This window comes from Oncorhynchus gorbuscha, linkage group LG01 (assembly GCF_021184085.1).
Source record: "Oncorhynchus gorbuscha isolate QuinsamMale2020 ecotype Even-year linkage group LG01, OgorEven_v1.0, whole genome shotgun sequence".
Classification (NCBI taxonomy): Eukaryota; Metazoa; Chordata; class Actinopteri; order Salmoniformes; family Salmonidae; genus Oncorhynchus; species Oncorhynchus gorbuscha.
In genome coordinates, this window is record NC_060173.1 from 43,611,014 (window position 1) to 43,626,333 (window position 15,320).

The 15,320-nt window shown below is 45.7% G+C and overlaps 1 protein-coding gene across 3 annotated transcripts in view; it reads right to left on the bottom strand.

Moving 5' to 3' along the window:
* Positions 1-15,320, bottom strand: part of LOC124038159 (cytosolic carboxypeptidase 4) — a 183,397-nt gene that overhangs the window by 97,320 nt on the left and 70,757 nt on the right. For all 3 annotated transcript variants that reach the window (XM_046353684.1, XM_046353676.1, XM_046353694.1), the window contains one exon: positions 11,804-11,984. In XM_046353684.1, the coding sequence (XP_046209640.1) occupies positions 11,804-11,984 (181 nt within the window). The remainder of the gene's footprint in view (positions 1-11,803; positions 11,985-15,320) is intronic.

The following is a 15,320-nucleotide window of genomic DNA, read 5'->3' on the forward strand; positions in this document are numbered from 1 at the left end:
TGGTCCGCCTCTACTTCACCTAAAGAAAACCGTTACGAATAGACTGCTTTATGACAACAAAAGGCAGGTAGACACAACAGGAGACATTACAAAAAACTATTAAATGGTACCTGATGAAAATGGACAATAAAAAAGTACCTAAAGTACCACTCAACTTGAATAAAAATGTGTTTTTAAAGAGGCGGGTACACACAGAAGATTCCTCAAGGGTTCTTTGGGAGGGCATGGTTCTACTGTATGTGGAACCATAATGACCATAATGAAGAACCATTTGAGCCGGTTAATGGTTATTTGCGGTTCAGAAAATAGTTATTTCTTCTTTTAGTGATAATTGAAATGTAGGGGCAATGGCAAAGCTCTTTTTGTGCAACCGTGAGTGAGAGTGTCATTCCAGTTGATGTGATCTGTTGTGTTACGCCATTGTATGTTAAATATGACAATGGCCAGTGATTGTGATTTTTGAAAGACTCATATATGGCGTTGTGTCAATGGAGAACTGATGTCTACAACAGTGGTTCTCATTTCCCTCCTCAGGGACCCCCAGCCATTCCAGAACTAGCACACTTGATTCAACTTGTCAAATAATACACAGTTAGTTTGGTCAGGGCGTGAGTTGGGGTGGGTAGTCTATGTTCTTTTTTCTATGCTGTATTTCTGTGTTTGGCCTGGTATGGTTCTCAATCAGAGGCAGCTGTCGATCGTTGTAGCCTGTTTTCCCCATTTTGGTTGTGGGCGATTAATTTCTGTTTAGTGTCTGTCCACCTGACAGAACTGTTTCGTTTTCTCTTCGTTGTTATTTTGTGTAGTGTTCAGTTTTTTTTCAATTAAAATATGACGAACACTTACAACGCTGCATTTTGGTCCTCCTCTCCTTCCACCAACGAGAAGCGTTACATATACAGAACCATTAAAAAGGGTTCTATACAGCATCAAAAGGGTTGTACCGCTAGAAAAAAACATATTTGGTGTCTTTTTTAAATGTTTTTTTTGTAGAACCTTACGAGCATGGTTCTTTATAGAACCATCCAAAAAGGGGTTCGCTATCGAGACAAGCCAAAGAACTGGCACAATATAGAGCCATTTGTTTTTAGTGTGTAGAAACCACCTCTCTCCTAATGAAAAACACAATACCACAAAATGGCTCATACTGACTCCAGTCAAAGAAAAAAAAACATCTCGCCAATGTGATCTGGCCAGCTTCTACCTTGAGAATAAATGTTCTTTCTGTGTCAGCAATACAAATGGAATGGGGTCAGGCCTTTTTCTGATTCTCTGAGCTAGGGGCAAGATTACTCCTTGTTCAAGAGATGGAGTGAGAGCACCCTACTGAGTCTAATACTGGATACACTCACCTATAATTGAGGCAAACCGATGCTATTGACACAAAAATATTTAAAACCAACCTTGTCCCTGGCTGGCTGGGTTTAACCATCCCCCAGCTGGTCTGGTCCCTCACCCAGAGGTAGGAACTGGGAGAGATAGCATGGTTAAAGCCAGCTGAACAGTTATAGAAATATAACCATCCCTTCTCTCGGGCATTGGACTGTGCTCAAATGTGACCTCCAATGTCATGGTCACCGGTCCCACTCTCACTGCATGTAAAGGGGGAACAGAAATTTAAAAACTCAGTGAAAAACTCCCATTTGTTTCATCCATTCATGTCCCTTGTGCCATTGTGCAGCTGAATGGTCTAATAAGGGCCTCTGTGTTGTGGTGATGGCACCATTGACAATGAATGGTAGTTAAAGAGCTGCCTGGATGCTAACATTCTGTTCAAACATTGCAGGTGTAACGCTGATCAGATAAACTGCCAACGCTACTGTAGCACGCCCCTGCTCTCCGCTACACTCATAGAAAAAAGGGTTCCAAAAGGGTTCTGTCCCCATAGGAGAACACTTTTCGGTTCAATAGAGAACCCATTTTAATTCCAGGTAGAACCCTTTTGGGTTCAATATAAAACCTATTGTGGAAAGGGTTCTACCTGGAACTCCAAAAGGTTCTGTCTAGAACCAAAATGGTTCTAACTGGAAGCAAAAAGGGTTCTTAAAAAAAGTGTTTTACCTTTATTTTTCTAGGCAAGTCAGTTAAGAACAAATTCTTATTTACAATGACGGCCTTGTTCAGGAGCAGAACGGGGATTTGACCTTTCGGTTACTGGCCCCACACTCTAACCACTAGGCTACCTGCCTCCCCAATATTTTTGTTTTTCAAAGGGTTCTCCTATGGGGACAGCCAAAGACCCCTTTAAGGTTCTAGATAGCACATTATTTTATAGTGTTTAAGACAAATACCTCAAGGTGAACATACAAATTAATTTTGCCTGACTGTGAAATGTCAATGTCGTGTTAAGGTCTTCAAGTCTGGTTGTGATAACAAGATGATCCACTTTGACAGGTTCTCAAATTTGGCTACAGGAAGTCGTCCTTCCCCAGGGGCTAGTTGATGCAATCTTCTGTTCCTCCATTCCCAAGGTCGGTGTTGGAAATTACAATCTATTCACACCAGTCAGTCCCCACCTGGCTGGCAGAGTGAGAAACGCAGGTCACATGTAGGAAGGTAAGAAGCAGGACAGTATTCCCCTCCACGCACATCGAGTTGTTCTCCCTACATAATTATAGACCAGAGAGTTGTGATAAACATCAATGGTGGAGAGGAGACAGGCTGTCAAAGGCAAGATGTGAGACGCATCCTCAAACTTCTCAAATCAGCCGAGCTGAGACTAGGAGTCCCAGCAGTCAAAGAGACTTGACTTAGGAGGCTTGTCTTGGGTAAATCTCATCCACTAAATCAAACAGACTAAAAATAACATGTTGTCTTTCCCGAGCAACCCCCTGGCATAATGGAAGAATATTATCACATTTAAACATTTAAACGCACACGCACACGCACACGCACACGCACACGCACACGCACACGCACACACACACACACACACACACACACACACACACACACACACACACACACACACACACACACACACACACACACACACACACAGGCTGTTCCAACAAAGTTCAATTCCCAACGTGTGCTTGTATCCAACACCCATGAATCTCTGGGATATGTTCTATTGAGTCGAGCTTATTGGTGATTTTGACTCAAAACTAATGTCTGCCTCTGAGCTACTCCACCCAAGCAGAGTCAGCAGCATTCAAAGTATCCCGGGCATGTGTGGGTTGCCTTCAGAGCATGGCCAGGTCCGAATTCAAGTGAAAATTAGTACATGGGTCACAAAACAAGTTACATCATTAAAATAGGAACAAAACAATGTAGGAAAAATAGGGCAAAGAAAAATGCTCAGGCCGCCTGTGAAGACAGGATAGGTGCAGTACAGTGAGACAGCTGGAGCCAGGTCTAGAGCTGTACAGAGCTTGCTGCTCCAACACACACTCTCTGATTTAACATGTGGAAAAGCATTGTTGGGGAAGCTACTCTTAAGAAAAATATAGTTTATTTAACTAAAGTTACTTTGAAAAAGTAGTTTACTACATCCAAACTACTTTGTGAAAAATTATCATATATACTGTAAACCTTAAATGTCATACACTACAAGTTGCAAGAACAGATCACTTTGGGGTCAGATGTAGAATGTAGAATTTAGCCGATTAAACACAAAAACAATGTTTCAAGTGAGAATTAGGCAGGTCTGATGCCGAAAAAAAGGAAATGATTGCCTACTTCACCCATATGTTCTATTCCTTTTGCTAAGAAGTAGTTCTAGAAGTTAGCAACAACGCTACATACTATAGATTTGAATTTAGTTAAACCAACATACTACAAACTGTAGTTAAATTACTAGTTGAACTATTACAGAATAAAAATATAAACACAACAAGCAACAATGTCAAACATTTTACTGAGTTACAGTTCATAGAAGGAAATCAGTCAATTGAAATAAATTCATTAGACCCTAATCTATGGATTTCACATGACTGGGCAGGGGTGCAGCCGTGGGTGGGCCTGGAGGGCATAGCCCGATCCACTTGGAAAACAGAGCCACCCCCCTGGGAGCCAGGCCCAGCCAACTAGAATGAGGTTTTTCCTGCAAAAGGGCTTTATTACAGATAGAAATACACACCTCCCCCTCCTCAGACGTTTACGCAGGTGAAGAAGCCGGATGTGGAGGTCCTGGGCTAGTGTGGTTACACGTGGTCTGCGGTTGTGAGGCCAGTTGGATGTATTGCCAAATTCTCTAAAACAATGTTTTGAAGCGGCTCATGGTCGAGAAATTAACATTAAATTATCTTGCAAGAGCTCTGTTAGACATTCCTGCTGTCATGTTTGTCATTTATTATCATGTCTTGTCCCTGTGCTCCCCATTCTGTTCGTTTCCCTCTGCTGGTCTTATTGGGTTCTTTCCCTCTTTCTATCCCTCTCTCTCCCCCTCCCACTCTCACTCTCTCGCTCTCTCTTCTCTCTGTCGTTCCGTTCCTGCTCCCAGCTGTTCCTATTCCCCTAATCATCATTTAGTCTTCCCACACCTGTTCCCGATCCTTTCCCCTGATTAGAGTCCCTATTTATTCCTTTGTGTTCCGTTCCTGTCCCGTCGGTTCCTTGTTTAGTATTCACCATGCTGTGATTGCGTTTCGCCCTGTCCTGTCGTGTTTTTGCTGTGATTGTGTATCGCCCTGTCCTGTCGTGTTTTTTGCCTTCATCAGATGCTGCGTGTGAGCAGGTGTCTCTGTCAACTACGGCCTGCGCCTACCCGAAGCGACCTGCAGTCTGTGGCCGCTTCTCCTGTTATTCCCCTCTACAGACTAGAGGATTTCTGTTATTCCCTGTTTGGACTTGAATAAACTCTGTTTCTGTTAAGTCGCTTTTGGGTCCTCTTTCACCCGCATGATAGAAGGAACCGACCAAGGAATGGACCCAGCGACTTCAGACGCTCGTTACACTGCCGTCAAGATCCAAGGAGCCATGCTCGGCAGACACGAGCAGGAATTGTCTGCTGCTCGCCATGCCGTGGAGAACCTGGCCGCTCAGGTTTCCGACCTCTCTGGACAGTTCCAGAGTCTACGTCTCGTGCCACCTGTTACTTCCTGGCCTGCCGAGCCTCCAGAACCTAGGGTTAATAACCCACCTTGCTACTCCGGGCAGCCCACTGAGTGCCGCTCCTTTCTCACGCAGTGTGAGATTGTGTTCTCTCTCCAACCCAACACATACTCTAGAGAGAGAGCTCGGGTTGCTTACGTCATTTCACTCCTTACTGGCCGGGCTCGAGAATGGGGCACAGCTATCTGGGAGGCAAGGGCTGATTGCTCTAACAAGTTCCAGAACTTTAAAGAGGAGATGATTCGGGTTTTTGACCGTTCAGTTTTTGGTAGGGAGGCTTCTAGGGCCCTGGCTTCCTTATGCCAAGGTGAACGGTCCATAACGGATTATTCTATTGAGTTTCGCACTCTTGCTGCCTCTAGTGAGTGGAACGAGCCGGCGCTGCTCGCTCGTTTTCTGGAGGGACTCCACGCAGTGGTTAAGGATGAGATTCTCTCCCGGGAGGTTCCTTCAGATGTGGACTCTTTGATTGCTCTCGCCATCCGCATAGAACGACGGGTAGATATTCGTCACCGGGCTCGTGGAAGAGAGCTCGCATCAACGGTGTTTCCCTGCTCCGCATCGCAACCATCTCCCTCCTCTGGCTTTGAGACTGAGCCCATGCAGCTGGGAGGGATTCGCATCTCGACTAAGGAGAGGGAACGGAGGATCACCAACCGCCTGTGCCTCTATTGCGGAGTTGCTGGACATTTTGTTAATTCATGTCCAGTAAGAGGCCAGAGCCCATCAGTAAGCGGAGGGCTACTGGTGAGCGCTACTACTCTGGTCTCTTCATCTAGATCTTGTACTACTATGTCGGTCCATCTACGCTGGACCGGTTCGGTGCTACATGCAGTGCCTTGATTGACTCTGGGGCTGAGGGTTGTTTCATGGACGAAGCATGGGTTCGGAAACATAACATTCCTTTCAGACCGTTAGACAAGCCTACGCCCATGTTTGCCTTAGATGGTAGTCATCTTCCCAGTATCAAATTTGAGACACTACCTTTAACTCTCACAGTATCTGGTAACCACAGTGAGACTATTTCTTTTTGATTTTCCGTTCACCGTTTACACCTGTTGTTTTGGGTCATCCCTGGCTAGTATGTCATAATCCTTCTATTAATTGGTCTAGTAATTCTATCCTATCCTGGAACGTTTCTTGTCATGTGAAGTGTTTAATGTCTGCCATCCCTCCCGTTTCTTCTGTCCCTACTTCTCAGGAGGAACCTGGCGATTTGACAGGAGTGCCGGAGGAATATCATGATCTGCGCACGGTCTTCAGTCGGTCCCGAGCCAACTCCCTTCCTCCTCACCGGTCGTATGATTGTAGTATTGATCTCCTTCCGGGGACCACTCCTCCTCGAGGTAGACTATACTCTCTGTCGGCTCCCGAACGTAAGGCTCTCGAGGATTATTTGTCTGTGTCTCTTGACGCCGGTACCATAGTGCCTTCTTCTTCTCCGGCCGGGCGGGGTTCTTTTTTGTTAAGAAGAGGGACGGTACTCTGCGCCCCTGCGTGGATTATCGAGGCTGAATGACATAACGGTTAAGAATCGTTATCCGCTTCCCCTTATGTCATCAGTCTTCGAGATTCTGCAGGGAGCCAGGTGCTTTACTAAGTTGGACCTTCGTAACGCTTACCATCTCGTGCGCATCAGAGAGGGGGACGAGTGGAAAACGGCGTTTAACACTCCGTTAGGGCATTTTGAGTACCGGGTTCTGCCGTTCGGTCTCGCCAATGCGCCAGCTGTTTTTCAGGCATTAGTTAATGATGTTCTGAGAGACATGCTGAACATCTTTGTTTTTGTCTATCTTGACGATATCCTGATTTTTTCTCCGTCACTCGAGATTCATGTTCAGCACGTTCGACGTGTTCTACAGCGCCTTTTAGAGAATTGTCTCTACGTAAAGGCTGAGAAGTGCTCTTTTCATGTCTCCTCCGTTACTTTTCTCGGTTCCGTTATTTCCGCTGAAGGCATTCAGATGGATTCCGCTAAGGTCCAAGCTGTCAGTGATTGGCCCGTTCCAAGGTCACGTGTCGAGTTGCAGCGCTTTTTAGGTTTCGCTAATTTCTATCGGCGTTTCATTCGTAATTTCGGTCAAGTTGCTGCCCCTCTCACAGCTCTTACTTCTGTCAAGACGTGTTTTAAGTGGTCCGGTTCCGCCCAGGGAGCTTTTGATCTTCTAAAAGAACGTTTTACGTCCGCTCCTATCCTCGTTACTCCTGACGTCACTAGACAATTCATTGTCGAGGTTGACGCTTCAGAGGTAGGCGTGGGAGCCATTCTATCCCAGCGCTTCCAGTCTGACGATAAGGTTCATCCTTGCGCTTATTTTTCTCATCGCCTGTCGCCATCTGAGCGCAACTATGATGTGGGTAACCGTGAACTGCTCGCCATCCGCTTAGCCCTAGGCGAATGGCGACAGTGGTTGGAGGGGGCGACCGTTCCTTTTGTCGTTTGGACAGACCATAAGAACCTTGAGTACATCCGTTCTGCCAAACGACTTAATGCCCGTCAATCGTTGGGCGTTGTTTTTCGCTCGTTTCGAGTTTGTGATTTCTTACCGTCCGGGTAGCAAGAACACCAAGCCTGATGCCTTATCCCGTCTGTTTAGTTCTTCTGTGGCTTCTACTGATCCCGAGGGGATTCTTCCTTATGGGCGTGTTGTCGGGTTAACAGTCTGGGGAATTGAAAGACAGGTTAAGCAAGCACTCACGCACACTGCGTCGCCGCGCGCTTGTCCTAGTAACCTCCTTTTCGTTCCTGTTTCCACTCGTCTGGCTGTTCTTCAGTGGGCTCACTCTGCCAAGTTAGCTGGTCATCCCGGTGTTCGAGGCACTCTTGCGTCTATTCGCCAGCGCTTTTGGTGGCCGACTCAGGAGCGTGACACGCGCCGTTTCGTGGCTGCTTGTTCGGACTGCGCGCAGACTAAGTCGGGTAACTCTCCTCCTGCCGGTCGTCTCAGACCGCTCCCATTCCTTCTCGACCATGGTCTCACATCGCCTTAGGCTTCATTACCGGTCTGCCTTTGTCTGCGGGGAAGACTGTGAGAGCCGCCAATAAACGCAGGATTAAGAGCCCAAGGTATTGTTGCGGCCAGAGAGTGTGGCTTTCCACTCGCAACCTTCCTCTTACGACAGCTTCTCGTAAGTTGACTCCGCGGTTCATTGGTCCGTTCCGTGTCTCCCAGGTCGTCAATCCTGTCGCTGTGCGACTTTCTTCCGCGACATCTTCGTCGCGTCCATCCTGTCTTCCATGTCTCCTGTGTTAAGCCCTTTCTTCGCACCCCGTTCGTCTTCCCTCCCCCTCCCGTCCTTGTCGAGAGCGCACCTATTTACAAGGTACATAAGATCATGGACATGCGTTCGGGACGGGGTCACCAATACTTAGTGGATTGGGAGGGTTACGGTCCTGAGGAGAGGAGTTGGGTTCCGTCTCGGGACGTGCTGGACCGTTCACTCATCGATGATTTCCTCCGTTGCCGCCAGGATTCCTCCTCGAGTGCGCCAGGAGGCGCTCGGTGAGTGGGGGTACTGTCATGTTTGTCATTTATTATCATGTCTTGTCCCTGTGCTCCCCATTCTGTTCGTTTCCCTCTGCTGGTCTTATTGGGTTCTTTCCCTTTTCTATCCCTCTCTCTCCCTCCCACTCTCACTCTCTCGCTCTCTCTTCTCTCTGTCGTTCCGTTCCTGCTCCCAGCTGTTCCTATTCCCCTAATCATCATTTAGTCTTCCCACACCTGTTCCCGATCCTTTCCCCTGATTAGAGTCCCTATTTATTCCTTTGTGTTCCGTTCCTGTCCCGTCGGTTCCTTGTTTAGTATTCACCATGCTGTGATTGCGTTTCGCCCTGTCCTGTCGTGTTTTTGCTGTGATTGTGTATCGCCCTGTCCTGTCGTGTTTTTTGCCTTCATCAGATGCTGCGTGTGAGCAGGTGTCTCTGTCAACTACGGCCTGCGCCTACCCGACCTGCAGTCTGTGGCCGCTTCTCCTGTTATTCCCCTCTACAGACTAGAGGATTTCTGTTATTCCCTGTTTGGACTTGAATAAACTCTGTTTCTGTTAAGTCGCTTTTGGGTCCTCTTTCACCCGCATGACACCTGCAGTCAGCATGCCAATTGCACACTCCCTCAAAACTTGAGACATCTGTGGCATTGTGTTGTGTGACAAAATTGCTCATTTTAGAGTGGCATTTTATTGTCTCCAGCACAAGGTGCACCTGTGTAATGATCATGCTGTTTAATCAGCTTCTTGATATACCACACCTGTCAGGTGGATGGATTATCTTGGCAAATGAGAAATGCTCACTAACAGGGATGTAAACAAATTGTTCCACACAATTTGAGAGAAATAAGCTTTAAGATTTCTGGGATCTTTTATTTCAGCTCATGAAACCAACACTTTACATGTTGTGTTTATATTTTTGTTCTGTACTCCTCAACACTGAACCCTAAGTCTTCATGTCTTCTATCTCCCACTAAAGCAGAGTATCAGAAGTGATATGGTGCCGTGCAATGCCAACGTCTTTTATCATCACTCACAGAAAACGAATTCAATTTCAGGGACAATTAACCGCTCAGATCTAATGATGACATTTTGTGTCAAATATCTCAAAAGCTCAATGAGTTTTATTAACTGATGCTTAATTCCTTTAACGGAACACATTAGTTGTAACAAAGGAACAAAACATCAAGCAATTCCATGGTGTGTGCATGGTGATGTTAGTATTTATGTTTCATTAGACAGGCAGCAGGTAGCCTACTGGTTTGAATCCCTGAGCGGACGAGGTTAAAAATCTGCCAATGTGCCCTTGAGCAAGGCAATTAACCCTAATTGCTCCCGTAAGTCACTCTGGATAAGAGCGTCTGCTAAATGACTAACATTTAAATGAGTTCTCATCTGGCAGTCTGAAACATTGAGCAGCACTCACCACTGAACACATACTGCCCTTGTCAACAATGGACCCCAATATGTCATGCTCCGACCTCAAATGGCTTGTCCAATATGCTATATTGGAGGAAATCAATACTTCGTCTTTCACAGCTTTGCCCTCAAATGCCCAATTTCAGGGCGCTCTAAATACATTTGAAAAACCTGTCACTGAAGGTATGAAAAGATACACTTGGTTTCCCCGTCTTCTCAGATTTCACACCAAAATGTCTAAGTAAATAGCTGCTTGCGCTGACATGCCCGGCTGGGCAGGCTACCGCTGCGCAGACCACCGGGGATTCCACACGAAAGCTGTCAGACAGTGAGTGTCACAGTCAGACATAGGGATGTGGCTGTGCATGTGCTATTCCTGGTTTTACACTAGTGGATTCCCTACTGACACACACTACTCTGTTCTCACCTCTTACCGTTTGGTCCCCTGCTAAATACAAGCAGCTAGCATACTGTCATCACCCTCTCTCTCTCTCTCTCTCTCTGCAATCAGGAAAATAACAGAAAAGCAAAAGGCTGTTAGTCAAAAAGTCAGCTTGGTTTACATCTCCCTCTCCCTCTGGTCAGACCAGCTGTGTGATGCAGATTGGGCTTTCAGACTCGTAGCAATTATCATATCTGAAGACCCAATAATTCATGCTGTATGTGTGAGCTGAAAATAGCAGCAGAGAGTCAAGATAGTGCACAGTGAAACAAGTTTGTGTTTGTGTTCCCCCGAACGGCAAACAACTTGACACCTCAATCAGTTGCCAAGGGAGATGGATTGTAAAAATGCAAGCGGAAGACGCATTTCAATAAGTCCAATGTACAAGCCAAAGTAAATGTTGTGTCTTCATGGTTCGATGAACAGAAAAGGAAATTAAAGGATGGTTCAACATGGTCAGACAGCTCTGATCTCAGATTAGCTCTGCTCTATGTGTAGTGCATTTCTGTCTTCCTGAGATCTGTGGCGAAACTGATATAAGCAAATGTGATCTTTCAACATATCGAATCACAATTTCCATTTCAAAAGGGTCATGGCACTTCAGCATGTATATGTATTCTAATGGTAATAACATATGCGTTTGGGGGATTTATGCATACAACTTTTAGAAGACCCCTTAAATGTTTATTGTTGCGTTAAAAATCGTAATCTTGTACTCTCATTGCAGTCGCTAAAACCTGGACACCGTAGAGAAGTGGGAATAGCTTCAGACAACATGACCTACAATACCAAGTTGTTGTCCATATTGAGTTAATCTCTCTCAAGCCCCAAACAAGCAGTATGTAATAGGCTACAGTCTGATCAATGATTGTTCTGCTCAGGCTCACTGAGCACCAGCCTGGTGATAATGAAAATACTGCAGCTCTGACTGGGTCTAGTTTCTACATGCTGTCAGTATAAGGAGTAAGGTCAGTGATTGGTACAGAGGGGTGAAGAGGCTTATCGATCACCCTCCAGTCCATTAATAAGACTACCAATATGACGCTGTTGCTTTTGTTAAGTACTGGTACTACTAAACAGATTTGCACTTACAAATACATTTGATACAATGTAATGCAAAGGGGCCAAAGGCAGGGAGTTTGAGTTGGGACTTGACTCCAACCCAAACTCCCTTCCTGTTAATTCTTCTTTCTCTATTGACAGTATGACGATGCCACAGACTCACACGACATTGCATACCCATCGTGTCAGTAAGATAACCATGTGGTATCCTGGACATACAGGTTAGCTTCCTGGAGTGCCTAGCTAAATGAAAGTGTACTGGTTAACATGGAGGGTGACAGGTATAGGTCTGAGGATAGAGGTCAAATGTTAGGGTGGGTGTCAGAGCGCGGTACGTACGTGCCGTTGATGACCCCGTCGGGGTTGAGCATGGGAATAATCTTAAAGATGTAGGCCTCCCTCAGTGCCTCAGCCACCGGGTCACTGCTACACAGAAACTCCAGGGTTCCCTTCATCACCCAGCTGGCGTTACTCTCCCCAGGGTGGACCCGTGCTGTCAGTACTACACACGGGCGGTTACCTGGGGGAGGGATGGGGGGGTGGCGAGAGAGGGAGAGACAGGGTTACACAGTGAATGCTTGTCCACAAATGTCCACATTGAAGAGGATTACTCTCCACCACTTCTTCCACATTATGTTGGAACAAGGATCTCTACAAACCACGAATCCACATCTTAATGCACATGTATTGTTATGGTTTACTCAGAATGATCGCCTGTCCTGTTCAGTTTGCCTTGTTTTGAAGAAGATAATCACATTTCTGAAGCGTGTGATATATTCTGTATGCGCCTCTATAGGGCAGAATCTATACAGCAGGTCCTGTGAAAATGTAGATGTTGAAAAAGAGAGGAGATGGATATGCTTTCAGAGGCACATATCATTTTAATTCAGCCTGGCAATTGCGGCCAAGGCTGCCACTCCACAAAAGACGAAGCCACGGAAGAGACAAATTCCTCTGACTCCTGCATTGATCACACAGTAATGAGTTTCTGCAAGGCCTGTAAAGTGTACACCCTCTTTATGCTTCATTCCGTTTCTATGTTTAATTGAATCCATGTGAGCATGAGCAATCAGGTTTGAGCAATAAGTCATTTGTTTTGTAAAACAAAATGAGATAAAGCAGCATTCTCATACTTTAACCTTAATTTAACCAGCCATAATTTGGCTGTAGGCTGTCCAGTTCAGACAACAATGATATGATGTGAGTGAATAGCCGAATGCATAACAATGCAGAGTGAAATGATATGATGATATGATATGATATGATATATTTATTTTAACACATTGGAGGGGAGAAAATGTAATTGCAAAGCATACAGTTTATTTTAGGCTTTTGCAAACTGAAGTAGATTGAATGTACAAAGGTGACTGAGCGGGAATGCAGGCATCTTGTGGAAGAGTCCAGAAGATATAATTAGAGTGATAAATATCACATCAGCCAATAGCATGGGGCTCCATTCCCTGCAAGACCAGCCAGTTTGAGCCTGGAAAAATGTATAAATTCAATTTCGACTCAAGAAGAAGAAAAAGATTCCACAACTCCCTTGTGCTGTCTCTTTCATATACACACAATTTTGTGTGAGGTAGTGTGTGTGTAACCAATCCGTGTTGAGTGTTTCCTATTCCTCACCAAGTCAAACCTACGCTACTGAGCTGTGATATCTTCTGATGGTACAACAGCATAAATGAATCAAACAAGCAGCAACACTAGGATGAACTCCTAACTGGAGAAGCACACGAACGACAGGAGGCTCTCACACATTCCTCTCCAGAACTACCAGAACCGTCACCTTGATCCCATTTCCATTTCCATTCATCCTCTCTATTCAGGGCCTAATAACACTTGGCATATGTCAAGTATAAAGCTTGGAGGGATGTAGGCGTGTTCTGAAAGGCATCAAGCGGTCGTCAACAGTTCTCCTTGACCAATCGGGCGTAAGCCAGGCCAAGCTACCTACACTCACAGCAGTAGGTAGAGAGAGGCATACAGCCAGGCCAAGCTACCTACACTCGCAGCAGTAGATAGAGAGAGGCATACAGCCAGGCCAAGCTACCTACACTCGCAGCAGTAGGTAGAGAGAGGCATACAGCCAGGCCAAGCTACCTACACTCGCAGCAGTAGATAGAGAGAGGCATACAGCCAGGCCAAGCTACCTACACTCGCAGCAGTAGGTAGAGAGAGGCATACAGCCAGGCCAAGCTACCTACACTCGCAGCAGTAGATAGAGAGAGGCATACAGCCAGGCCAAGCTACCTACACTCGCAGCAGTAGATAGAGAGAGGCATACAGCCAGGCCAAGCTACCTACACTCGCAGCAGTAGATAGAGAGAGGCATACAGCCAGGCCAAGCTACCTACACTCGCAGCAGTAGGTAGAGAGAGGCATACAGCCAGGCCAAGCTACCTACACTCAGCAGTAGATAGAGAGAGGCATACAGCTACCTACACTCGCAGCAGTAGGTAGAGAGAGACATACAGCCAGACCAAGCTACCTACACTCGCAGCAGTAGGTAGAGAGAGGCATACAGCCAGGCCAAGCTACCTACACTCGCAGCAGTAGGTAGAGAGAGGCATACAGCCAGGCCGTGTGTGTTGTGAGTCTACTCATTGATATGGACCTGTGTTGGGCACACAGGCATCATCAGCCAAGCTGTCATACAGAGAATCGTTTGGAAATGTTTGTGTTTTTGTCTCTCTATCCACTGCTGGCTATCTGAGCAAATACCCTCAAACGACTGTTTTTTCTTTTTCAAATGTGTGTGAGTGCATGTGTGATTGTGTGTTTTCCTATGGGTGTGTTTTTTTTACTCGGTCAGGCTTCGACCCCTGGTATCATATAACACACATAAGACATGGAAGAACGCATAGAATTGCAATAAATTAGCTTAAAAACAGCAAAGAAAATCTCTGCCCCATGCAAAATGTGTAGAATTGCGGGAAATTAGCTTTAAAACAGCAAATTTTTCTCTCCGCTAACAAGAGTGGTGTGAACAGTTTGAGGTCGCATGAGTTGCGAGGTGGGGGTTTGTTACTACGCTGATTACATTATCCATCTGGACCTTTGCCACCTAAAATAATTGTGTGACCGGACCTAGTACTTGAGTACCCCTGCTCTGTGGTGTACATTTTGACAGTGACTGTCCTTTAAGAGTAAATCCACATAGGATTCTAAAGCCTGGACCACTATATAGAGTATGCATTTGATTTCATTGTGTTTTGCCCTGTGAGCTGTCGTCGAGTAGTGTAGGCAACAGAAACACACAAAATCAAAAAAAAATATAAAAAAAATAGCCACCTTCGCCGTAAAAGCCCCTCGATTCAGTTAACATTAGCTCATCATTCACCACGACCACTTATCCTTCCATTATAATGCACTTGACCGCAAACTGCACAATTATCATACTTCTCTAGGGAGATTAATTGCTATGAATTGACTGTACATTAGACTGAACTCGCCTGAAATAAGTAACTTGTTTGTGGAAATGTGAAGGTAACAAGTTGATATTAAATGTCTGGTTGCCAACTCATTCCCAGGTCCTATCCTTTTCTCTATGTACTGAGTAGTGGTGGTTGTTGGTGCATCGAGCTCTCTGCTACTCACCCACTTGGACAGGTGCATCCGTCATCTCCCATGAGGCGTAAGTGGTGTTGGAGGCTCCATCGAGGGCTTTCTCACTGAGCACCTTGATGATTAAGTGACACACTTTAGTCCCTTTGGGTGACTCTCCAACCACTCTACCAGGTAATAAATCTGGCCCTGAAGCGCTTCCTTTTTAAAACAAAACACAGCATCAAAAAATGCCATATGTGTCCTGGTGTGAACTTCTTGTTACTGAGATGAAGACCAGTTGTACTCA